The sequence below is a fragment of the Heptranchias perlo genome, chromosome X (genome assembly GCF_035084215.1).
Source record: "Heptranchias perlo isolate sHepPer1 chromosome X, sHepPer1.hap1, whole genome shotgun sequence".
NCBI lineage: Eukaryota > Metazoa > Chordata > Chondrichthyes > Hexanchiformes > Hexanchidae > Heptranchias > Heptranchias perlo.
In genome coordinates, this window is record NC_090370.1 from 12,737,305 (window position 1) to 12,764,519 (window position 27,215).

General features: G+C 46.2%; 1 protein-coding gene across 2 annotated transcripts in view; it reads left to right on the top strand.

Moving 5' to 3' along the window:
• pou6f1 (POU class 6 homeobox 1) overlaps positions 1 to 27,215 on the top strand; it is a 182,637-nt gene that overhangs the window by 8,194 nt on the left and 147,228 nt on the right. For both annotated transcript variants that reach the window (XM_067976741.1, XM_067976742.1), the window contains exon 2: positions 16,268 to 16,364. In XM_067976741.1, coding sequence (XP_067832842.1) covers positions 16,311 to 16,364 — 54 coding nt within the window. In that variant the 5' untranslated portion in view covers positions 16,268 to 16,310. The remainder of the gene's footprint in view (positions 1 to 16,267; positions 16,365 to 27,215) is intronic.

A 27,215-nucleotide genomic window follows, 5' to 3' on the forward strand; every position in this document is an offset into this window, starting at 1 on the left:
AAACTTGCCCTTCTGCAATGTTTTCCTCCTCTCTCCTGGGAAAATTGATTGTTGCTGAGGTACAGTTCCACAGCAGCTGGCAGCCTTCTGGTGGAACTTGATGTGTGAGTCCAGATATTGAGTGGCTTATAGTGTATTCCACCATAGCAGGAAGCTCTGGCTGATTTTCATCTTTGCTAACCCAAAGGTGATGAGGCCAATTATACTTCTCCTACTGACTGGGGCTTGAACCTGGGACCTTCTGGTCTGCATGGCTCAATACAGCAGGCAGTGCATTTACCCGCTAAGATATTGAGGAACCGAGGAGTCCAGGGACAACATTAGCGATAAAGCATTAGTTTATTAGTTGTGCCCCTCTAAAAAAGGGGCACTTTTGTTAGATTATTTTGGTTGTTGACACTGGGGCAACCCAGTGTCTCCTTATGGGTGATTTTTAGAAAAGGCATACCATTAAATGTTAAACTAATTGCCACTCCAACACAAGTGTGGGTTTATATAGGATGAGGGAGTGGAGGTTCCACATGGGTTTGTGTGGCTGATGTCACGATGTTTGTGGGGGAGTCACCAAAATCGCCGTTGCTCCCTCTGCTTTAATTTTTTGGACAATCCTGGGAATTGGGGTAATAGTGGAAATATGTAACAAAGCCTGTGAGTCCATGAGAAAGAGAAGCCATCCAGCATTCAGACCTAGTTGTCATTGGTCTGTAGCAGAAAAGCATCAGTTGTTGATTCTCTGATAAGGAAAGAGGTTCGATAGTTTCTTCGTATCTAGCCTATTTCCTCTGATGGGGGAATCCAGAACAAGAGGGCATAATCTTAAAATTAGAGCTAGGCCGTTCAGGAGTGAAATCAGGAAGCACTTCTTCACACGAAGAGTAGTGGAAATCTGGAACACTCTCCCCAAAAGGCTGTGGATGCTGGGTCAATTGAAATTTCCGAGTCTGCGATTGTTTCTTGTTAGGCAAGGGTATCGAGAGATATGGAGCAAAGGTGGGAAAATGGAGTTGGTTGAAGTACAGATGAGCCATGATCTCATTGAATGATGGAACAGGCTTGAGAGGCTGAACTACCTACTCCCGTTCCTATGATCTTTGGGTGACCCTATGTCCTGTAAATGCCCTGGACTACTTCGATGTGGATCTTTCACTCATGAGATCTATCCTTGCCTCCCTCCTCTTCCTTATCTACATCAGACTGTTGAGAGTGTCTACTGTTGTGTTGTCTACCCTGATGTATCAAAAGTGTTGTCATGGTTCAGGCGCCACTGAGTAAGTTGGATCACATCCAAATCAAGCCTGTTTACATACCAGACAACCATGGTGTTGTCTGTCCAGAAACATACCTACTTGTTCTGTACCAGGCCAACTGTACTGTTAATTCCAAACAATTACTGAGACCAGTGGACTCCACAGGAATCCACGCACTTTGAGCCTGTGCGGCCTGGTAATAAACTCAGGACTGGTCAGATTAACTGATATAAACTTTTCTGGTCCTGTACATTCCTCTGTTCCTAGTCTAAGATAGGTGAATTGCTAAATTCGACCCAGTATGTAAGAAATATTGGGGACGATTTTAAAAGGGCGGCGGCGGGGGTGGGGGGGTGGTGAACGGGCATGCAGGTAACCTGAATAATAAAACCTTACCGTTCCCCACCTGATCGCAACTTAATTGGTAGCCATTAACCTTGTTTCTGGGTTTGGCGTCCGAAAGCTGCGCAGCGGGCACACTGTGCACATGCATGACCTGCTGTCAGCTGGAGCGTCCAGATTTGAAGGGCCATTGCTCCAATGGATTTTGCTGAAGCAAGGAGACACAATGGAACAGCACAGGGGCAAGGCAGCTCCAAGATTCAGCGACACCTCACTTGCGGTGGTGCTGGCCGGGGTGAGGAGGAGGCCTGGCTCGAGGCTCGAGGTGGCAGAGGAGGTCATGAACAGGAGCAACATATCCCGCACTTGGGTCCAGTACAGGAAGCGTTTCAATGACCTAACTAGGTCAGCAAAAGTGAGTACACTTACTCATTCTCCTGCATTCCGTGTCGCACATCCGCACATCCCTCTATCCCCACCCTCCCCCCAACCCATTCTGCACTGCCAAGACTACTCCATCACATCACTCCTCACACCCACTTAAGGCTCATCTTCAACTTACCTTCACTTCCTGAGCACTTCCTCACCTCCCCATTTGTGACCCCACCACTACCACTCACCCCAGTCCTGATCCAATGTGATGTCTCTGTCTGATACTCACCCTCTGATGCATCTCTTTCATGGTCAGCCTCACCCAAAGCAATGCATTTATCAGCTGACCACTTCACCATCTCTCACTCTGTACTTTCTCTCCTTGTAGGAGAAGAGAGCGCAAAATGCACGCAAGAGGGCGAGGACTGGAGGGGGGCTGCAACAAATAATGGTCCTCACAGAGGTGGAGGAGGAGGCCCTGGCGATTAGCTGCACCCTCGAGTGCCTGTCTGTTGGGGATGCTGAGACTGGCACCCCACCAACATCTGGTGATACAACTTTAACATTCATCACACACAACATGAATTTATGTTAACAATGATTGGCATGTTGAACACCTCAGTATGCTCGTCGCAACATGACATATCTGTGATGATGCTTAATATTGCCTTCTGTTCTCTTACAGGCCCTTCAACGACTGCAGTGACGGGAGAGGGAATTTAAATTCAATTAATTAAATAAAGTCTGGAATTAAAATACTAGTATCAGTAATGGTGCCATGAAACTATCGGATTGTCATAAAAACCCATCTGGTTCACGAATGTTCTTTAGGGAAGGAAACCTGCCGTCCTTACCTGGTCTGGCCTATATGTGACTCCAGACCCACAGCAATGTGGTTGATTCTTAATTGCCCTCTGAAATGGCCTAGCAAGCCACTCAGTTGTAAAATCTCGCTCAAAAAAAGTCATAATGAGAACAAAACCGGACGGAGAACCTTCACCACACGGACGGCAGCGGTTCAAGAAGGCGGCTCACCACCACCTTCTCAAGGGCAATTAGGGATGGGCAATAAATGCTGGCCTCGCCAGCGATGCCCACATCCCATGAACGAATTAAAAAAAAAATTCCTCAGAGGAGCTCCAGGCCTCTGAGGGTGCACTGTCACATCTTAGCGAGCCATCCATCAGCACAGATACTCTCACCTCGGTGGGTCCTAGTCCTCAGTTAGTTGGGTTGGCACCTGGTGAGTCACCACACACAAGTGAGCACGAGCAGACACTGGTGGCAGGGGCAGCTGTGGAGAGTCTGCGTTGGTGGGAGCACTCCTCTCCAGGCTCTGCTCAGCTGGACGCAGATGCTGAATCCCGGGGGCCATCCTTTAAAAGGAGAATGATCGAGGGGCAGCAGCACATTTGCGAGGTGCTGGAACAGGTGCCACGCGCACTCTCCACAATCGCGCAGAGGATGGAGGAGTCCAACTCCTGCATGAGGGGAATGGTGGCACAGGTACATGAGGGAATCTCTAAGATAGTGTCGCAGGTAAGTGCAGAAATGTCTGTGATGGAGAGAAGGCGAGTCTCCATTGAGCTTCAAGCACGGCTCACAAATGAGTCCACTCAGGCCCTGACAAAGGCCTTTCGGACTCAGGGTGAAAAACATTCTGCCGCCTTAAACAGGCAGACAGAAACTTTACAACTGGGCTTCCAAGGCATCACACATGTCCTCCAAACTGTTGTCCAGGGTGGTAGGAGTGATGTGGGCCTGGCCCAGGAGAGGGATGATGGCGAAAGGGGACATGGAAGTGGGGATGCCACTCAAAGCGCTCCCACGTCCCACCCGTTGCCCCCTCTCAACCAGCACCCGCAGTGCTTCCTCCTCTCCAGGTGGCCGAGTCTGCCCTTGCACAGGTGCAGGTGGAGCAGTCTTTGGCGGGGCCCTCATGGGCTCCAAAACCCAGAGAGCATAGACCGAAAGCATCTAAGCAGTCAGGGCATGAACATGAACAACCTGCCATTACCTCTGCTGCAGCCACAGGGGATGCACCACGTAGAAGCGGTAGGAAGAGGACGGCGAAGGATTTGTGATCACAAAGTTTATGCACAAAGGTGTTTGACAGACTGTCATGTTTTTCATTTCTATTTGGTTTTTGATAGTCACATTAAATGTTATCATTCTCACCACTACTGCCATGTCTTGCCCATTCCTGACTGCCTTTTGTGATAGGGCCCTACTGCCCTCTCCAAAAAATCCCGATTTTCTTTGCTCCCAATGCACCCGCACTTTCGTTTTAAAATCCTGCCCATTGTATCTGAAATCCCAATAAGTAATCTATATTAATTAAGAGTTTCAGACAAATCTTTTCTCCCTTTTTTCCTAACACATACACATTGGAAGGTTGCATTGGGATCTACCATTCATGTCAAAGGTTTATAAGAGGCCTAAATTATCGCAGTTTTGGACTATCCCACATATTTCAATCTGAATTTGAATCTTTCATATCCGGCTTCTGCCTCTGCCAACATTCCGTCACTGAAATGACATACTCTGTGACAGTGACCGTGGTGCATTATACCTCCTCGCTCTCTCTGCAGTCTTTGACATGGTTGACCACACCATCCTCTTCCAACGCCTTTCCTCTGTTCTCCAGCTCAGTGGGACTACCCTCAGCTTGGTTCCACACTTACTTATCTGATCGTAGCCAAAGCATCTCCAGGAATAGCTTCTCTTCCTGCCCTCGAGTCCCTCAAGGAACTATTCTTGACCCTTTCCTCTTCTTCATCTACATGCTGACCTTTGGCGACATCATCTGCAGTCATGAGGTCAGTTTCCACATGTATGCTGACAACACCCAGCCCTGCACCACCTCTCTCGACCCCTCTACTGCCTCTTTATTGTCAGATTGCTAATCTGATAGTCATGGATGATCTGTAATTTCCTTCAGTTAAACACTGGGAAAACTAAAGCCATTGTCTTTGGCCCCCGCCACAAGCACTGTACCTAATTGTATCCCCCTCCCTGGTCACTGTCTCAGGCTGAACCAGGTTGTTTGCAATCTTGGTGTCCCAAGATTTACTTCTGAACCTATATACTCTCCATTACAAAGACCACCTTCTTCCACCTCTGTAACATTGCTTGCCTCCACCCTGCCTCAGCTCATCTGACGCTAAAACCCTCATCCATGCCTTTGTCACCTCGCTATTCCAATACTCTTTTGGCCAGCCTTCCATCCTCCACCCTCTGTAAACTTCAGCTCATCCAAAACTCTGCAGCCTGTATCCCATCCCACGTCATGTCCCGTTCACCGATCATCCCTGTGCTTGCTGACTTACATTGGCTCACGGTCCCCCAATGCTTCCAATTTAAAATTCTCTTCCTTGTGTTGAAATCTCTTCTTGGCCGTGCCCCTCCCTATCTCTGTAACCTCCACCAACCCCACCCCCCCAGCCAAACTCTCCATTCCTCTGGCTTCTTGTGAATCCTCCTCCCTTCGCCCCACTATTGGTGACCGTGCTGTAACTGTCTCGGCTCCACATTCTGGAATTCCCTCACTAAATCCCTCTGTCTCTCTACCTTCTTCTCCTCCCTTAAGATTGTTTTTAAAACCTACCTCTTTGACCAAACATTTGGCCACCCTTCCTAATATCTTATTCTTTAGCTGGGTATCCATTTTTATCTGATTATACTTCTGTCCAGGGCCTTGGGACGTTTTTCTACATTCAAGGCACTATATAAATGCAAGTCGTTGTAAATTATTCAATAATTTAATCACAATGGAACCGCAGTACAACACTGTAATTAACTCCTACTTGCCAGAGTCATTGGGATGAAGTTGGACACAGAAATACATTAACTAACACTACTTTATTTAACAACATCTATTGTTGTTTGTAATGTGACTCAGTGGTAGCACCCTCACCTCTGAGTTAGAAAGTTGTGGGTTCAAGTCCCACTCCAGAGACTTGAGCACATAATCCAGGCTTACAGTACAGAGGGAGTACTATTGGAGGTGCCATTTTTTGGATGAGATGTTAAATTTATACTTAAATGCTTTAAGGCAAGTTCTTTCTTTAGTAGCATCATAAGATTAAACATTGAGGATTGTATAAAGTAATTGGAAATGTTCTAAACATCAACAGTCTAAATCATCATTTACATAATAGTAATTTAAGTGTATCACAATATCTCAGCATTAGCAGGGTTTTTCATAACCGAATAACAGTTACATTCAATTTCCAAGATTACAGTACAGTTTAACAAGGTTAGGTTTACAGTCTGGTAAGTTTCCAATGTCAGGGCTGTCCAATTGTGAACATGAGCACAAGGTACACAGTCTCATTCTTTATTGTAGACTGGTTGCTATGGCATTGGACAGTTCTGCCTTCCTCCAGGACATTTGGTTTCACTTTTTGGAACCTTATATTATTTCTCCATGATGTTATCCTGGTACTTTACTCTGCGCTCAGAAACTCAAGCAATTTCTCAGGCTATTAACTAACAGTTGGGATTCACTTTGCAAGTTTACTTCCATTTTGATTGAATACAACCTTTCTTAATCTTCCAACTTCTATTCTTAGCACTTCCTCATCTTTTGGAAGCTTGTTTCCAAAAGTCTTTTATTACTTCCAATAACCTCTAGTCCATCTGAAAACCTTCTTGTTTTGGTTGGGGAAATGTGACCTTAAGTACTTTATGTGTATCACAGGGGAAATCCTGCTTATTGGACATGACTATAAGTGACCAACCAAGATGATCAATTCAGTCACGTGGATCCTTTTCCATGGTGTCATGCAACTGGAAAAACATATGCCAGAAACTAATTGCTAGATTTTAATTAGTTTGATGAAGGATAGCACTCCAGCTAGGTGTTGCACTCCTTTCCTCTGCTCGGTGCTTAAATCAAGATACAATAAATTTTTTTGTGACATTGGAGTTATTTAAGATTCTTCCGAGATTGTTAGCCTTATGTGAAGCTAGCACCAATGTTAATTGGAAATACCTGGTGATACTAGGATGCGTACATCCTTTGTGTCTCAGATGTCCCAAGCAAGGATTAACCCTTTTAGTTTTCCCAGGATGCCTCTGGGAGAGGCTGGGACTCCTTTCTCTAGAAAAGAGAAAGCTGAGGGGGTGACCTGATGGAGGTCTTTAAGATAATGATAGAGTAGATGTAGAGAAAATGTTTCCACTTGTGGGGGGGGGGGATCCAAAACTAGAGGTCATAAATATAAGATAGTTGCTAATAAATTCAATAGGGAATTCAGGAGAAACTTCTTTACCCAGAGAGTGGTTAGAATGTGGAACTCACTACCACAAGGGGTAGTTGAGGCAAATAGTATAGATGCATTTAAGGGGAAGCTAGATCAGCACATGAGGGAGAAAGGAATAGAAGGGTATGCTGATAGGGTCAGATGAAGTAGGGAGGGAGGAGGCGCGTGTGGAGCACAAATGCCGGCAGAGACCTGTTGGGCCGAATGTAATTGTGACATTAGCAAAGGCCCTGACAACATTTTAGCTGTAGTGCTGAAGATCTGCACCAGAACCAGTCACTCCTAACTCAGCTGTTCCAGTGCCCCTGTGATACTAACATCTACCTGACAATGTGGAAAATTGCCCAGGTATGTCCTATCCACAAAAAAACACAACAAATCTAATCTGGTTAATTGTAGTGCCATGGAGCCGAGTTCCAATTATCAGAAAAGTGATGGAAGGAGTCATCAATAGTGACATCAAGGTAAAACCTTCCAGTGGGTGAAGTCATCCCTGATGCATAGAAAGACTGTGGTTATCGAAGGTCAATCATTGCTGCCTCACAGCATTATTGCAAGACTTCCTCAGAGCAGCGTCCTCAGGCCAACTACTTTCAGCTGCTTTATCAATGACCTTCCCTGTGACATGTCAGGAGTCGGGCTGTTTGCTAATGATTGGAGCTCCATTCATAACTGCTCTGATAATGAAGCAGCCCATGTCAGCCTACAGCAGGACCTGGACAACATCCAGGCTTGGGGTGACAAGTGGCACGTAAAATATGTGTCACATAAGTTACCATTTCCAACAAGAAAAGGCAGAACCACCTCCCACTGACCTCAGTGGCACCGCCACTTGCCTGGATGGATCCAGTTGCAACAATGCTCAGCAGCATTTAGGACAGAGCAGTGCACTTGATCAGCACCTGTAACACTCGGTGTCCACCCTCTCCATGGTGCACTGTGGTTGCAGAATGTACTATCTAGAGAATGCACTGTTGCAACTCACCAAGCTTATTTTGATAGCACCTCCCAGTCCCCCATGATTTCTACCTTCTAGAAAGACAAGAGCAGCTACTCCATGGGAATACCATCATCTCCAAGTTCCCCTCCACACCATCCTGCCTTCGACATATGTCACAGTTCCTTCATTGTTGCTGGGTCAAATTCCTGGAATTGCCTACCTAATGCCATCGTGGAAGCACCATCAGCACAAGGACTGCAGTGGTTCAAGGAGAAGGTCTAACCACCAACTTCTCAGGGCAATTAGGATTGGCACTAAATGTGGCCTTGCCAGTCACACACATCCCAAGAGCAAATTTAAGAAAAAGCAGATTTTATGAGACGTCTTAAGCAATTTTGGGATACCAGACAAAAATAGAAGAGAAGGAAAATGAAATGTATTTAAGATTATAGAATCATAGAAAATTTACGGCACAGAAGGAGGCTATTCAGCCCATCGTGTCCGCACCGGCCGAAAATGAGCCATCCAGCCTAATCCCACTTTCCAGCACTTGGTCCGTAGCCACTTCAGGTGCACATCCAGGTACTTTTTACATGAGTTGAGGGTTTCTGCCTCTACCACCCTCTCAGGCAGTGAGTTCCAGACCCCCACCACCCTCCGGTTGAAAACATTTTTCCTCAGCTCCCCTCTAATCTTTCTATCAATCACTTTAAATCTATGCCCCCTGGTTATTGACCTCTCTACTAAGGGAAATAGGTCTTTCCTATCCACTCTATCTAGGCCCCTCATAATTTTACACACCTCAATTAAATCTCCCCTCAGCCTCCTCTGTTCCAAAGGTAACAACACCAGCCGATCCAATCTTCCCTCATAGCTAAAATTCTCCAGTCCTGGCAACATTCTCGTAAATCTCCTCTGTAACCTCTCTAGTGCAATTATGTCCTTCCTGTAATGTGGTGACCAGAACTGTACGCAGTACTCTAGCTGTGGCCAAACCAGTGTTTTATACAGTTCCAGCATAACCTCCCTGCTCTTATATTCTATGCCTCGGCTAATAAAGGAAAGTGTTCCATATGCCTTCTTCACCACCTTATCTACCTGTCCTGCTACCTTCAGGGATCTGTGGACATGTACTCCAAGGTCCCTCTCTTCCACTACACCTTTCAATATCCTCCCATTTATTGTGTACTGCCTTGCCTTGTTTGCCCGCCCCAAATGCATTACCTCACACTTCTCTGGATTGAATTCCATCTGCCACTTTTCTGCCCACCTGACCAGTCCAGGTATCTGCAAATTTCTTAATCATGCCCCCTACATTTAAGTCCAAATCATTAATATATATCACAAGAAGCAAGGGACCTAGTACTGAGCCCTGCGGAACCCCTTCCAGAAACAGTCACAAAAACACCCGTCGACCATTATCCTTTGCTTCCTGCCACTTAGCCAATTTTGGATCCAACTTGCCATTCTCCCGTGGATCCCATGGGCTTGTACTTTTTTGACCAGTCTGCCATGTGGGACTTTGTCAAAAGCCTTGCTAAAATCCATGTAGACTACATCAAATCCACTACCCTCATCGACCCTCCTTGTTACCTCCTCAAAAAATTCAATCAAGTTAGTCAGACACAACCTTCTCTTAACAAATCCATGTTGACTGTCCCTGATTACTCCATGCCTTTCTAAGTGACGGTTTATCCTGTCCCTCAGAATTGATTCCAATATTTTGTCCACCACTGAGGTTAGACTGACTGGCCTGTAATTACTTGGTCTATCCTTCGCTCCCTTTTTAAACAATGGTACAATGTTAGCAGTTCTCCAATCCTCCGGCACCACGCCTGTATCCAGTGAGGATTGGAAAATGATAGAGCCTCCGCTATTTCCTCCCTTTCTTCTTTTAACAGCCTGGGATACATTTCATCCGGGCCTGGTGATTTATCTATTTTCAAAGATGCTAATCCCCTTAATACTTCCTCTGTCACTAAGTTTATCCCATCCAATATTTCACACTCCTCCTCCTTAACTACAATGTCTGCATCATCCCCCTCTTTTGTGAAGACAAATGCAAAGTATTCATTAAGAACCATACGAACACCTTCTGCCTCCACACGTAGGTTACCTTTTTGGTCTCTAATAGGCCCTACTCTTTCCTTAGTTATCCTCTTGCTCTTAATGTATTTATAAAATATCTTTGGGTTTTCCTTGATTTTACTTGCCAATACTTTTTCATGCCCTGTCTTTGCATTCCTAATTTGTTTTTAATTTCACCCCTGCACTTTTTATATTCCTCTAGGTTTTCTGTAGTATTTAGTTCTCGGTGTCTGACATAAGCTTTCCTTTTCTGCCCTATCTTACCCTGTATGCTCCTTGACATCCAGGGGGCTCTAGATTTGGCAGTCCCACCCTTTTTCTTTGTGGGAACATGTTTACTCTGAACTCTGAACCCCTTGAATCTTCCCCTTGAATGCCTCCCACTGCTCTGACATTGATTTACCTTCAAGTAGCTGTTTCCAGTCCACTTTTGCTAAATCACTTCTTAGCTTAGTAAAATTGGCCTTTCCCCAATTGAGAACTTTAACTCCTGTTCTATCTTTGTCCTTTTCCATAACTATGCTAAAACTAACTGAATTATGATCACTACCACCAAAATGCTCTCCCACTGATACTCCTTCCACCTGCCCAACCTCATTCTCTAAAACTAAATCCAGAACTGCCCCCTCTCTTATTGGGCTTGCTACGTACTGGCTAAAAAAGTTCTCCTGAATGCAACTGAAGAATTTTGCGCCCTCTATATACCCTTCACACCGTTTGTGTCCCAGTCAGTATTAGGGTAGTTGAAATCCCCTACTATTACGGCCCTACTGTTTTTGTACTTCTCAGAAATTTGCCTACGTATTTGCTCTTCTATCTTCCTCTGACTGTTTGGGGGTCTATAGTACACTCCTAGTAGTGTGACTGCCCCTTTTTTGTTCCTTAGCTCAAGCAAAATGGCCTCATTTGATGACCCTTCTAACATATCATCCCTCCTCACAGTTATAATTGTTTCTTTTACCAAAATTGCCACCCCCCACTTTTTTTATCCCCTTCTCTATCTCGTCTGAAAACCCTGTAACCAGGAACGTTGAGCTGCCATTCCTGCCCCTCTTTAAGCCATGTTTCTGTAATAGCTAAGATATCGTACTGCCACGTGTCTATCTGTGCCCTCAGCTCATCTGCCTTATTCACTATACTCCTTGCATTGAAGTATATACTTTTAAGCACTGCCAAAATCCCTGCTGTTTATTTTCTAACTTTTGTTTCCTCTGCCTTCCTAAGTCACTTACTGATTTTCTGCCTTCTATCTTCAGTTCTGATTCTGTTCCATCTGAATCTACCCTCAGGTACCCATCCCCCTGCCAAGCTAGTTTAAACCCTCCCCAACAGCACTAGCAAAGCTCCCCACGAGGATATTGGTCCCGGCCCTGTTGAGGTGCAACCCGTCCGGCTTGCACAGGTTCCAACTCCCCCAGAACTGGTCCCAATGCCCCAGGAATCTAAAGCCCTCCCTCCTGCATCATCTCTCCAGCCATGCATTCATCTGCTGTATCCTCCTATTTCTATACTCACTAGCATGTGGCACCGGGAGTAATTCGGAGATTGCTACCTTTTTGAGATCCTGCTTCTTAATCTCTTTCCTAACTCTGTAAAATCTTCCTGCAGGACCTCATCCCTCTTTCTACCTATGTCGTTGGTACCGATATCGACCACAACCTCTGGCTGTTCACCCTCCCCCTCCAGAATGTTCTGCAGTCGCTCAGTGATATCCTTAACCCTGGCACCAGGGAGGCAACATACCATACTGGATTCACATCTGCGGCCGCAGAAACGCCTGTCTGCTCCCCTAACTATAGAATCCCCTATCACTATTGCTCTGCTGACCTTTCTCCTCCCACCCCCCCCCCAATACTCCTGTACAGCTGAGCCACCCGTGGTGCTGTGGACTTGGCTCTGGCTGCACTCCGCAGAGGAACCCTCTCCCTCACCAGTGGTTAGAGAGCGAGATGCACTCAGGGGACTCCTGCACTACCTGCCTGGTCCTCCATGTCTGTCTGGCGGTCACCCAGTCCCTCTCTGCCTGCACTCTCTTAAGCTGTGGGGTGACCACCTCCTGAAACGTGCTATCCACGAAACTCTCAGCCTCACGGAGGCACTGCAGTGACACCAGCTGCTGCTCAAGCTCCGAAATCCAGAGCTCGAGCTCCTCCAGCTGACGACACTTCCTGCACCTGTGGTTGTCCAGGACACGGGAAGTGTCCTGGAGTTCCCACATGGCACAAGATGTGCATTCGACGGGTCTGAGCTGCCCTGCCATGCCTCGGTTTATTAGGTTATTAACTAAACTTAAGATGAGGAAGGAAAGTCATTCTGTAATAAAACGTATTTGGAAAAGAAGCATGGTAAGAGCTAGACTGCGGTGATTTAATAAGGAGACTAAAAGGACCATAAAAACGGGGAAATGTGAAATTATCCACTTTGGTAGGAAGAATAAAAAAGCAGAATATTTTTTAAAAGGTGAGAGACTAAGAAATGTTGGTAGTCAGAGGGATTTGGGTGTCCTTGTACACAAATCACAGAACGTTAACATGCAGGTACAACAAGCAATTAGGAAGGCAAATTTATTGCAAGGGGGTTGGAGTTTATCAGTAAGGAGGTCTTGCTGCAATTATATAGGGCTCTGGTGAGACCACACCTGGAGTACTGTGTACAGTTTTGGTCTCCTTACCTAAGGAAGTATATACTTGCCTTAGAGGGGGTGCAACGGAGGTTCACTAGATTAATTCCTGGGATGAGAGGGTAGCTGTATGAGGGGAGATTGAGTAGAATGGGCCTATATTCTCTGGAGATTAGAAGAATGAGAGGTGATCTCATTGAAACATATAAGATTCTGAGGGGGCTTGACAGGGTAGATGCTGAGAGGCTGTTTCCCCTGGCTGGAGTAGGGATAATGGGTAGGTACTCACATTGGCAGTCCTGCAGGGATCTGTCTTGGGGCCTCAATTATTCACAATATTTATTAACGACTTAGATGAAGGCATAGAAAGTCTCATATCTAAGTTTGCCGATGACACAAAGATTGGTGGCATTGTAAGCAGTGTAGATGAAAACATAAAATTACAAAGGGATATTGATAGATTAGGTGAATGGGCAAAACTGTGGCAGATGGAATTCAATGTAGACAAATGTGAGGTCATCCACTTTGGATCAAAAAAGGATAGAACAGGGTACTTTCTAAATGGTAAAAAGTTAAAAACAGTGGATGTCCAAAGGGACTTAGGGGTTCAGGTACATAGATCACTGAAGTGTCATGAACAGGTGCAGAAAATAATCAAGAAGGCAATGGAATGCTGGCCTTTATATCGAGAAGACTGGAGTACAAGGGGGCAGAAGTTATGCTGCAGCTATACAAAACCCTGGTTAGACCGCACCTGGAGTACTGTGAACAGTTCTGGGCACCGCACCTTCGGAAGGTCATATTGGCCTTGGAGGGAGTGCAGCGCAGGTTTACTAGAATGATACCCGGACTTCAAGGGTTAAGTTACGAGGAGAGATTACACAAATTGGGGTTGTATTCTCTAGGGTTTAGAAGGTTAAGGGGTGATCTGATTGAAGTTTATAAGATATTAAGGGGAACAGATAGGGTGGATAGAGAGAAACTATTTCCGCTGGTTGGGGATTCTAGGAGTAAGGGGCACAGTCTAAAAATTAGAGCCAGACCTTTCAGGAGTGAGATTAGAAAACATTTCTTCCCACAAAGGGTGGTAGAAGTTTGGAACTCTCTTCCACAAACGGCAATTGATACTAGCTCAATTGCTAAATTTAAATCTGAGATAGATAGCTTTTTGGCAACCAAAGGTATTGAGGGATATGGGCCAAAGGCAGGTATATGGAGTTAGATCACAGATCAGCCATGATCTTATCAAATGGCGGAGCAGGCACGAGGGGCTGAATGGCCTACTCCTGTTCCCATGTTCCTATGGAGAGTCTAGAACTAGGGGGCATAGTTTCAGGATAAGGGGTTGGCCATTTAGGACTGAGTTGAGGAGGAATTTCTTCACTCAGAGAGTTATGAATCTTTGGAATTCTCTACCCCAGAGGGCTGTGGATGCTCAGTCGTTGAGTCCATTCAAGACTGAGATCGATAGATTTTTGGACTCCAGGGGAATCAAGGGATATGGGGATAGGGTGGGAAAGTGGAGTTGAGGTAGAAGATCAGCCATGATCTTATTGAATGGTGGAGCAGGGCCAAGGGGCCATATTGCCCACTCCTGCTCCTATTTCTTATCTTCAAATATGTTTTTAAAAAAAATACAAGGAAGCAAAAAATAGGGAGGAATAGTGTCAGCCTTGGCTCAGTGGGTAGCACTCTTGCCTCCTGAGTCAGAAGGTTGTGGGTTCAAGTCCCATTCCAGTGACTTGAGCACATAATCTAGGCTGACTCTCTAGTGCTGCACTGTCGGAGGTGCCTTCTTTTGGATGAGACGTTAAACCGAGGCCCCATCTGCCCTCTCAGGTGGATGTAAAAGATTTTGTGGGCAATTTCGAAGAAGAACTGGGGAGTTCTCCCTGGTGTCCTGGGCCAATATTTATCCTTCAACCAACATCACAAAAACAAATTATCTGGTCATTATCACATTGCTGTTTGTGGGACCTTGCTGTGCGCAAATTGGTTGCCGTGTTTCCTACATTACAACAGTGACTACACTTCAAAAAGTACTTAATTGGCTGTAACGCGTTATGGGATGTTCTGAGGTCATGAAAGGTGCTATATAAATGCAAGTCTTTCTTCTTTCTAACCAACAAACTAAAGGAAATATTAGAAAAAATAGACAAATTAGAGCACAACAGGTGGGTCCCAAAAAGGTTTTAGAACTACTTTAATAGAAGGAAGGTGGAAGAGCATGTGGTTCAATTAAAGTATACATTGGGTAAAATGATTACAGATGGTCATGATATGGCAGATATATTGACTGGATTCTTCACATCAGTTCTCATAAAGGAGGAGTACAGATAATTTCTAGTCATCGTAAATGGGGTTAAGCAACCTATAGCACATGTAGAAGTTGGTAAAGAATGTCGTGCAAAAACTGAAAGGATTAAATATCTACAAAATTCTGGGACCAGACAGGATACATCATAGAATTCTCAAGGAACGAAAGGAGCAAATTAGTGTTGCTTTGGTTGATATTTTTGAGAGCTCCATAGGTACTGGAGAAGGACTGGATGATGGCAAATGTAGTTCCAGTAATTCAAAAAAAAGCAGCAAAAAACAAAACTAGTAATTACAGGAAAGTTAGTCTAAGATCCATAGTGAGGAAAAATACTCGAGAACTCCTGGCACAAAACCGGGAATACATATCAGAATAATTGCGCACCTCCAGCCTGTGATTTTCCACTCATTAATTTTGAGAAGCAGAAAATTTATACTTAAATGCTTTAAGGCAAGAACATAAAGATAGGAACTGGCTGATGTTGGGAAAAGTGGTGGTGGTGGTACCTTGAAGGAAAAAAAGAGACTGCCAACTGTTTGGGGGAGGAGATTAACGGGCGGGAACATGTGGGAGTTGGGGCCTGATGGGTCAAAAGAGGCCAATGGTCGTTTTCCCCATTCTCCTGCTGCATTGGTATGTTTTGTCTGTGCCTATTGCAGGCGCAGACCCTGCTGTTTTCCTCGGGGGAGCCCTGGAAATCCTGGGGCAATGTAAAAGGGGTGGAACCCATAATGCTGAGTCTCGATCCCCATTTTCCAGACCTTTGGGAAAAGTTCAGGAAAATTGTCTCCATAAATATTCCACTAATTAAATTCAGTCACAATCACGAATTTATGTCTTAACACACTTCAGCTTATATTTTGTATCAGAAGGCCTTGTTCACATAAGTTGCTCTTTAGAAGCATGCTGTCCAAGACAACTGAACAAGTATTTATTGAGAATTTGTATTCATGAGAATGTAACTTATTCAAATTATTCTGTGCAATGCAACATTTTAGAGCCAGGTTAATCAAAGTAATTTTATGTTACTAGTATTCTTCAAACTAAGTTCATTATTTTTGTTTTGTTCCCCAGTATGCGGTAAGGCAGATCAAACTTTTTCTGTCAGTGATGTACAATGGAAACTGGTGGTCTGACAGAGCACGATGACGCTTTGTGTATCACTAAGCAGGTACGACTCTTGTACTCTTTTTTGCCTTTTTATTATACTTTAATCCTAGTCTAATTTAAATGAGAAACAAGTAGAAGTTAAATAAAGTATCAAATATCTACTTTATTTTTGATTGTTACGATTTAATACTGTTTTCCTAAATTTGCGTTAATTAACTGCTGTTCTAAAACAAAAAAATTACTTCAGTTATTTCACACTCAAATGTCCAATGGGGCTTTTAAAGTACACATGCTTTCCCTGGTAATGTAAAAACATATTTATTTTTGTACCTTTTTGATGTTGAATTTTATTTTAAATAAAACACAATTAGGAAGAAGTGCAACAACGGAGCATGTTGATGCTCGTCTGTGTTATGTCACTGAGTGATGGGTTGTGGTTTTTACCCTGGGATTATACAGGCAACAGGTTCCCAATCTCAACTGTGCCATCAGGGAAGGAACAAATCAGTTTCGGATACTGGTTATATCATGTGCCCTCCTCAATTGCTTCTCCTCGGGGAGGGAAGGAAGGAGAATCAGATGGTTCAAGAGCAGCATCAACAGAGATCTGAGGCAGGGGGATAATAAATCAGAATTTTATAGACGTACAGAGGCACAGAGCACTCCTCTTTGCACAAGTGCGATTGATTATACCATTCAGCAATAATTCACTACAATAAAATTTATGTTTGCTGCTGAAAATCATCGTTTAAGGATCTCATGTACTAGGCTCCTTCCAGAACATGCTTAAAAGGGAAGGAAAGTCCAGGACAGAGATACTCATTATATAAAAAGCAAATGCTGGAAATCTGAAATGAAAACAGAAAATGTTGGTAATACTCAGCAAGTCAGGCAGCATCTGTGGAAAAAGAAACAGAGTTAATGGGCTCAATTTTAAAACCAAGACGGGAAGGGGCCGGAGGGGTCAAATTGAGGACGGGAAACCCTTTAGTACGGGTTTCCCGGACGTCCTTATGATTTTGACGTAAGGATGTCTTTTATTATATTTTGTCGGTTTCCCGTCCGACTGACCGGCCTGAGTGACAGGCTGGTCTCAGTCAGACGGAGACCAGCCAAGGAGAGGACGTCTGCAGGTAAGTCTTTGTTTGTATGGATGGGGGGGCATGGGGGGCATAGATTGGCATGGATAGGCATAGGGTGGCATGGATGGGCATAGGTTGGCATGGGAGTCATGGGGGGAGGGATCGGGGGTTAGTCACTGGGTGGGTGTTGGGATCGGGGGTCATCGCAGGGGTCCGCGATCGTTGAGGGGGAGGATCGGGGGTCGGGTTGGGAGGATCGGGGTTGGAGGTCATTGGATCAGAGTTGGGTGAGGGTCGGGGGGGAGGGTCGGGGATCGGGGGTCCGCAATTGTTGGGAGGTCGGTGCAGGTAGGCTTGTTGGGCCTGGGGGAAGAACTCCTGCTCCTCCGGGCCCACAAGCTGTGCCTTTCTGGGCACCTATCTGTTAGTCTCTGGCCTTCTCGCCTCCTTTCATGAGGCGTAAAACAGAAGGCCCGGGAATCCCAGCCCCCCGGAGTTGAAATTGGGAAGTCCAGAAAAATGGAGGCCTGAAGCCTCCTTGAAAGGTTTTAAGGCCCGACCCGCCTCCTGGGAGAGCAGGTTAGTCGCTCGCCCCGGTGAAAAACGGAAATGGACGGGTTGGGGACGGGTCTGAAATAGTGGCAATTTTCAGTGCCCCCCACCCCAACCCGCCCATTTTTCACTTTTAAAATTGAGCCCAATGTTTCAAGTCGATGACCTTTCGTCAGAACTGGAAGAAGTTAAAGATTTAACAGTTTTTAGGCAAGTACAGAGGCAGGGAAAAGGGGGGGGGGAGGAGCCATTGACAGCTCCCCTAGATCTTTCTTCTGTTTCTTTACTTGTCCCATTACCACCTTCCTTGCCATGCATCATCATCCCTTTTGTCATTTAATCACTCTTGCCCGCCACTCTATCACAGACCTTCCCTTTTGTTCTTTTCTCACATCCTCTTTCCCCCACCCCGCTCCCTTTCCCCGGCTCTGTACTTGCTCAAAAACTGTTAAATCTTTAACTTCTTCCAGTTCTGACGAAAGGTCTTCGACCTGAAACGTTAACTCTATTTCTTTTTCCACAGATGCTGCCTGACTTGCTGAGTATTTCCAGCATTTTATGTTTTTGTAATCATTTAAATATCCCACAAGCCAACTGTGGGCTTTGCGAGCCTCTGTTGCAGCCCTCGGACTGGATGTGATCCAGTCTCTCATTTCTTGCCCTTTCCATGGCTTTGATGCTCCAAGTCTTGGTCCCAATCCACCAGTGACTTAAGTGTTTTTGACGTGTTCTGTCATTCATTACAAAGAGCTCTCTGACCAGACTGGCTGTCGACCATTAGTCTCGGGCCTTCTCGCCTCCTTTCATGAGGCATAAAACAGAAGGCCCGGGAATCCTGGCCCCCCGGGGTTGAAATTGGGAAGTCCAGAAAAATGGAGGCCTGAAGCCTCCTTGAAAGGTTTTAAGGCCCGACCCGCCTCCGGGGAGAGCAGGTTAGTCGCTCGCCCCGGTGAAAACGGGAAATGGACGGGTTGGCATCCACAGTTCGCTCCCCACTCCCCTACTCTCGTTTTGGCTCCCATGATTGATGGGAGGTGTTGGACATTCAGATTTAGAGTATGAGAAGTGGAGAAGAGTGTTTGTGTAACACAGAAACCTGAAAGTGTCCTTCACTTGAAGTATAAATGTCACCAGCTTAATGCTGGGAGCTGCATAGTGTTAGAAAAGTGTGCCTGTGCAGCAAAGTGCTTACAACTTCAAGAGAAAAAAGAAAGCTGTGTAAATCTTACTGAAATTCTCTGTAAAAGGCAAAAAGAAAGGTTTAAGATACCATTTAACTTTTAAAATTATTTTTCCTGATATTTTTGTTATTGAGCTGGAGCTTGTTTGTAATTTTTGTGATGTTCAATCCAGCTCCTCAGTTAGAAACAGGTCGTTGTCCTTACACTTGTCAGGGACTGCAGATCCCGAGTCTGAGCACTTTGTCCCGATTTATTAAAAGCAAGAATTCACTGGGGCCAAATCTGCTTTTTACTTGTCTTAGCAAATTTAAGCATTTAGTGTGGAAGTGTCTACAGAGTCTTGATAGGATTGTTGTGCACTTAATGACTATCTGGGGATAACTTTTCCAGTCCTATGTTCTAATATTCAGTTTACTTTAGCAAGTGTATTGCCTAAATGAGAAACTGTTAAATAAATACTTGCGCTAGCAGAACACAATTATGGCATACAAATCATTTTTGAAAAGCAACTGCATGGCCTCAGTTATAATATAAATCTTTATGTTGGGGTTTTACACCTATTCATTAGATCAGCAGCTAATGTTTGTAAACAATCATTCAAGAGCTAATAAAACTTTCCAAATTGAACAGTTAAAAGGGGAAAAACAAAGAACCACTTTCTTATTATGTGGCAGATTTTGCTATTTTGTCGCTACACTAAAATAAAATAACAGGAAGAAATGGCGCAGGGACTGGCACTTACAGAGCATTGAAGCCACACAGTCGGATGGCATGCTGCCCTACACCTTTTTAATTCAATAAGCTGGGGTTTATGCATGACTGAACAGTTGCTTTTCTTGAATGTTTCTACTTTCTGTTGCATTCTACAGTGTTCTATTCCCTAAAGTTAGATCCATTGCGGCCTTCCCTCTATTCTCAACATTTCAAGCTAGGACTTCTAGGTTTTGATTTACAGGAAAAGTTGATTTGTAATTAACCTAATTTGTAAATTAGGTTCAATTAGCATAATACATTAATACATCCTCCCTAATGAATAACAATTACACCCCTAAGCTTCATAAAGATCAGACTTGGCATTTTAGAATTATAGGAGAAAGTCTGTTTTGTAACTAAGCTAATATCCATATTAAATTTTAACTAATTAGCATAAATCATTAATATGTTCTCTCATGACATTACAATTATACTGTTGAAGTTTTATAAAGGACTTACATTTTGCATATTATAGAGGAAAATATTTCTTCTAATTAATGTTAATTTGCTTATGCAAATGAGGTGTAATTAGCACAGTTCATTAATATGTTAGCTCTAATAACATGAGTGTGCATTCCAAGTTCCGTAAAGGCATGACAAGGATTTTTGAGTTAAGCTCATACATACTAATTCATGCAAAATTTGTGCCACGATGTCCAGCATTTCAAAAGGTTTGTGTATATATGTGTGTGTAAATATATATATATATATATATATATATATTTATTATAAATGTTCAGCTCATTCTATATAAATGATTTGATACCTTACCTAGTGAATTTGTAATTGATGTGGTGTGGATCAGTTTGTTCACTTAGCCTATTACATATAAATTTCTAATGTGTATTCAAAATAGATTTTACAGATTAAAGATTGAAATTATTTTTATACATTTAACTTGTAGTTTTTAATTTATCTGAACATGCATAGTCTGTATTAATTTGATACAAGAGGGTAGGCATGAAAGCCAAATGCTGTTGGAAAGGATCCAAGCTTTTTAATTTGAAAACTTAATTTAAATCAGATAAAATATCATGTACTATTATTCAGGACCTGAAATAAAGAGCTGTTCGCTGCAGGTACATTTAATATTGAACTAGGGGCTTTGAAGATGTGACAGGTTCAATGTGTTGGTGAAAATGTTTAAACAGTAATGCACTCCCATGTGTCAGCAGTTTCTTAAGGAGGCTTTCTACAACTGTCTCCAGCAAATACTTGCCTGTAAAGTGCACTGGGTACATTTAGTTTTTTTTTAAATGACATATAGCCATATGTAAAACACAAGAGGGATGTACAGTTCTTAATTGTAGGATTTGACAGCTAAATAGAACCATACAAACCGGAAGCAGTATCTGTGTTGTAGTTTTGAATCTTCTTGTTACGGTGATAGTTTTGACTAACCTGCTATCATTTTGAATCTTGCTATTTATTATAACTCTAAAGTCAGAATGTGTGAAAAGGTTCTTTTAGACTCAAGTAACAGAATAATGCTCCTTCCAGGAATCTGCATCAACCCTATCCTGTGAAGCATCCCCCCAAACACTGCACCACACTAGCGATTCTCGTGCCCACTTCAAGTGAGACTGCCAATCCTTGCCAAATTATGGTTTTGCGCTTGGCACTGGGTTGAAACTACGGAAATGTATTTCTTTTATATTGTTACAGCTGTTGGAGAAAATAAACTTTTCTTCCATCAGCCTGGGTTGGATTCAAACCTAGTCCCAAGGTGAAAGGACAACACACCAGCCTACTGTGCCACTCAGTTCCTCATTATCTATATTTTGAATAATAAGTACTGTCCCATTCCCTCTCCCAAAATGGCAATACCACATGCTAGCAGCAAGATCATCAATAAACTGGTGATCCTGTCTGTAAGACACAACTTTGTTAAAATTAAAGAGGAACGTTACTCTGGGAGGTTGGTGAGCACTAAATATTTAAATTAATAAGCAGGAAATCAACATCTAGAACTAGGAAGGATGATTCCAGTGCACAACAGACTGGTAGCCTTGTCGGCTACATCTGTGATTTTAAAAAATGAAGCATTTTTGTCTTGGATGTACTATGTTATTGGCTTCTTTCTTTCTGTCATGGTACACATGGAGTTAAAAAGCAGGTTCACTCACAGAAAATGGGCCAGGGGAGAGACCTTGATCAGGGGAGAATCTGTGATCACCAAGGCAGATCTCCCAGGATGAAGGAGGAGGACGATTGATTAGAGCTTACCTTGGATCTGAGCTAACCAGAACGCCGGCTATGACCTTATGTGCTTGTAAAGTGCGGACTTTGCTGCGCCAGGTCTCTTTGTGTGCTGGCTCCGCCCCTACATTCGCATAGGTGCTCCATCAATACTGCAATGGCACTGAAGGGCACCCGGGCACTTGGCCATGGTGTGCAAAACACCGTCAGGGTGACGGTGAAGACAGTTGAAAGCGTTACGCCGATGGATCGTGCGTTTTTTGTGAAGCAAGTTTTGTTGCACAGTTGTGGATTCAAAGCAACAGACATCTTCTGCCTACAGGATTTCCCTCGAAGCGGATACTTTGATGTCACCTTTAAGACCGTTGCTGGATGCCAGAAGCTTCTTCAGGTCTTTGAGGAGAAGGGGAGCGAAGGACCGCTGGCGATTCTCACTGCGGAGCCGCCCTTCACCCTCCCAACGCAGAGGAATCGGAAGCTGATTGTACACATGTATAACCCACACGTCCCGGTCGTCGATGTGCTGACGTTCCTCGCCAGATACGTCAACAGGGCGGAGAACAGCGTCGACGTCACCGACCAGTTCGGGATCTGGACCAGTAAGAGAGAAATCACAGCAACTTTGAGAGTGGACGCCCACAGCAACATCCTCCACCACCCCTCCAGCTTCGCCATCGGAGGAAGTCGAGGGTACATCATGTACGTGGGGCAACCCAGAGTCTGTCGCACCTGCGGCAAATCCGGCCACGTGGCGGCCTCCTGCACTGCAACCGTCTGCAAGAACTGCAAGCAGGAAGGGCACCAGACTAAGGACTGCAAGGAGAGCAAGCGCTGCAAACTGTGCGGGGAGGTTGGCCATCTCTACAGGGCCTGCCCCAAACGCAGCTTCAGCTACACCCAGGCGGCCAAGAGCAACACAGCGGAAGAGGAGGGGGCAACAAGCAAGGCTGCCCCAAAGAAGGGCAAGAACCCTCGACCTACTGCGACCCCCCCCCCCCCGAAAAGACCCTGACCCAGGAAGACAAGGAGCGAGGAAGGAGTCAGGCTGGAAACTGCCAGACCTCAACATCCAACTCCGAGCCTCCCCACCAGACGACAGAGTCCATGGACGAGGAGGCAGCAGAGGGAGAATGGCAGCTTGTCAACAAAAAAAACAGGAAAAGAAAGCCAGAGGAAAAGAAACGAGCCCCTACTGACACTACAACCAGGGGTAAAAGAGCGCTCGAGTCGCAGTCGGACTACAGGGACTACCCCGCGTCTGACGAGGAGGGACGACAGAAGCGAGGCAGCCAGGCTTCACATCGAAAGCGTAAAAATACACAAGGCGACAGCGACGGGATCAACAGCCCCCATCTCCAGAACACTGGGAGCGACAACGCCTCCAGCACCCTCCAGCTCCGGAATGCCGGGAGCAGCGAAGTGCCCAGCGCACAAGCTCCGGGACACCGGGAGCAGCAACGCAGAGAGCGAAGACCAGCTCCGGGAAACCGGGAGCAGCAACAATGAGGAGCCCCAGCCGATCGAGGATCGCACTGGCACCACCCCCCCCACCCCCCCCCCCCGACACCAAGCCGCCAATGTCACCCAGGTGGAACTACGACTCCCTCTCCGAGGCAGAACAGGACTCGTACCTTAACTCAGGGAACGCAACACTTTGCAAAGATCACCTTGATGCAAAGACACGGCCAAGAGCTGGTAACAGCAAACGGACTGTCGGGTGAGACTTTAAACTGTTGTTAAAATGGGTCTGAAAGTCGCATCCATCAACGTGCGTAGCGTTAAATGCACTACGCGATGTGTGTCGACCTTGGACTACCTGGCCCAGGTCAAGAGCGACCTGCTATTTTTGAAGGAGTGCAGCCTGCCGCACCTCAGCAATTACTGGCAATGGTCACAGCGGTGGGCCCACGGGCCGTCGATCTGGTCGAGAGGCAATGACAGCCGCGCCTCTGGCCTGGGGATTCTGTTGCGGGGAGGCAACTTCACCATCACCGAAGTAAAGGAGGTGGTGGGGGGCCGCCTCCTCGTAGCAGACGTAATGTACAAAAACGCTCCGCTCCGACTGATCAACGTGTACGCCCCGACTCGAAACAGTGAACGGCTGGCCGTCTTCCAGCAGCTCCCACTGCTGCTGGCGACGTCCAAGCCGGTCATTCTCGGCGGTGACTTCAACTGCATCATCAATGCGGCTGGACGATCCAGCAGAGCCAACAACAAACTGGACACAACGTCCAAACTCTTAATGGAAGCGGTGAAAGACGCCAAGCTGTGCGACGTCTTCAGCAACCCTGCAGACGGAGTGACGTGTCAATACACCTGGTCCAGACCAGACGAGTCCGTCCGTTCCAGGATAGACTTCCTGTTTGTGTCCCCGAAGCTCAAGGTCAGATCCACTAAAGTCACACCGGTGTTCTTCTCTGACCACTGCCTCCTCCTGGCAGACTGTCACCTACAGGACGATCAGAGAGTGGGCAGGGGGAACATGGAAGCTGAACGTGAAACTGTTGACCCCGGGAAACGTTGAGGAACTGAAGAGGGATTACAAAGGTTGGAGAACCGTAAAGCCCCTCTTTGACTCCCCAATGCACTGGTGGGAAGCCATCAAGGCGAACATCAAGAGGTTCTTCATCCTCAAAGGTGTTCAGAAGGCGAGAGAGAAGCAAAGGGAAATGTCCCGACTCCAGAAAAGCATGCAGAATCTGCTCCTGCTGCAGTCGATGGGGATCGATGTCGGGGAGGAACTCAGAGAGGTGAAGCAAGCCTCGCTCTTTGCCTCCGAGGCCTCCAAGATCATCTTCCAGTCCAGAGTCCGCTCCATGGAGCAGGACGAGACTTGCTTGCGTTTCTTCTTCCAAAAGGTGCACAGAGAGAGCTCTGTGATCAGCAGCCTGAAGGAAGAGGACGGCTCGGTCACGTCCTCGCAGCCCGACATACTGAGGATCTGCAAATCCTTTTATGCCGGATTGTACGACGCAAAGCCCACAGACAGCGCAGCCTCCCAGTCCTTCTTGTCGTCTATCACGGAGGTTCTAGACGACAGCAAGCGGGAGAGTCTGGATCAACCGCTAACTCTGGACGAACTGACAAAGGCCGTCCGTTCCTTTGAGAAGAGTAGGACTCCCAGAAGCGACGGCTTACTGGTGGAGTTGTACTCGGCTCTGTGGGACTGGATAGGCCCAGACCTGCTTGAAGTGTACGGGGGTATGCTCCTGGCAGGCAGCATGTCAGACTCCATGAGGAAAGGCATCATCACCCTCATCTACAAGCGGAAGGGGGAGAGGGAAGAAATCAAAAATTGGCGACCCATCTCACTACTTAACGTGGACTACAAAATTCTGTCCAAGGTCATCACCAATCGGGTCAAGTCAGCCCTGGAGGTGGTGATCCACCCCGATCAGACCTGCGCCATACCCGGCAGGAAGATCTCTGATAGCCTGGCGCTACTCAGGGATACGATTGCCTACGTACAGGACAGGGGGGTGAACACATGCCTGATCAACCTGGACCAGGAGAAGGCCTTTGACAGAATATCCCACACGAACATGATGGACATGCTCTCCAAAATGGGGTTTGGGGAGGGAATCCGCAATTGGATCCAACTGCTCTACACAAACATCAGTAGTGCCGTTTCAATCAATGGGTGGGAATCAGAAAGCTTCCCGATCAAATCTGGAGTCAGGCAGGGCTGTCCTCTCTCCTCCGTCTTGTTCGTGTGTTGCATCGAACCCTTTGCCGAGTACATCAGGAGGGATGCGGGCACAGGAGGGGTGACGATCCCAGGCAGCGGAGGCACTCAGGTCAAGGCCTCCCTGTACATGGATGACGTCGCCGTCTTTTGCTCGGATCAGCTGTCAGTCCGCAGATTGATGAGCATCTGCGACCAGTTCGAACTGGCCTCGGGCCAGGGTAAATCTCACCAAGAGCGAGGCCATGTTCTTTGGGAACTGGACCGACCGATCCTTTGTCCCCTTCACCGTCAGGTCGGATTACCTGAAGGTGCTGGGGATCTGGTTCGGGGGGGCCGGGGCGTGCACCAAGAACTGGAAGGAGCGTATTTCCAAGGTGAAGCAGAAACTGGGACTGTGGGATCGACGATCCCTCTCGATTGTGGGCAAGAACCTGGTCATCAGGTGCGAGGTGCTCTCGGTGTTGCTGTACTTGGCACAGGTCTGGCCCATACCTAGCTCACCCGAGCCATCTTCCGCTTTATCTGGAGATCAAAAATGGACCGTGTCCGCAGGGACACGATGTACAAATCTCCAGAGAAAGGGGGGAAAGGCCTGCCCAACGTGGTCCTCATCCTGATGGCCACTTTTGTGTGCGGCTGCATCAAGCTTTGCATGGACCCTTGGTACAAAAACACAAAATGTCACTACGTGCTGAGGTTCTACCTATCCCCGGTGTTGCGAAGGATGGGCCTGGCCACGCTACCACGGAACACTCCGTCCAGTTGGACCGTTCCGCCCCACCTGTCCCTCGTCGAAAAGTTTATGCAAAAAAACACTTTCAACCACAAGGCGATCAGTAAGTGGTCCGCACGTAACGTCCTCGAGACCCTGCGGGAAAAGGAGACGATGGATCCTGTCAGTCGGTTCCCCGAGCAGACTGTCAATGTCATTTGGCAGAACGCCTCATCGCCAGAACTTTCAAACAAGCACCAAGACCTAGCTTGGCTGGTGGTGAGAAGGGCCCTTCCTGTCAGATCCTTCATGCACTCCCGGACTCTCAGCCCCACCGCACACTGTCCCCGAGGAGGCTGCACTGGAGACGAAACTGTCAGCCATCTCCTTCTGGAATGCGCCTTTGCAAAGAAGGTCTGGAGAGAGATGCAGTGGTATCTGTCCAGGTTTGTCCCGAGCAGTTCCGTAACACAGGATTCTGTGCTCTACGGGCTGTTCCCGGGGACGCACACCGAGACAGACATCAGCTGCTGCTGGAAGACCATTAACCCTTTGGTCTGCCCGAAACTTGCTGGTCTTCCAGTGCACGGAGCTGTCCTCGACCGAGTGTTGCAGACTGGCACATTCCAAGATCCAGGACTACGTGCTCAGGGACGGACTGAGGATGGGTGTGGCTGCCGCAAAGGCTCTGTGGGGAAAGGCAACCATTTAGAGCCTTCCCGCCATTGTATACCGAGGGGCTGCA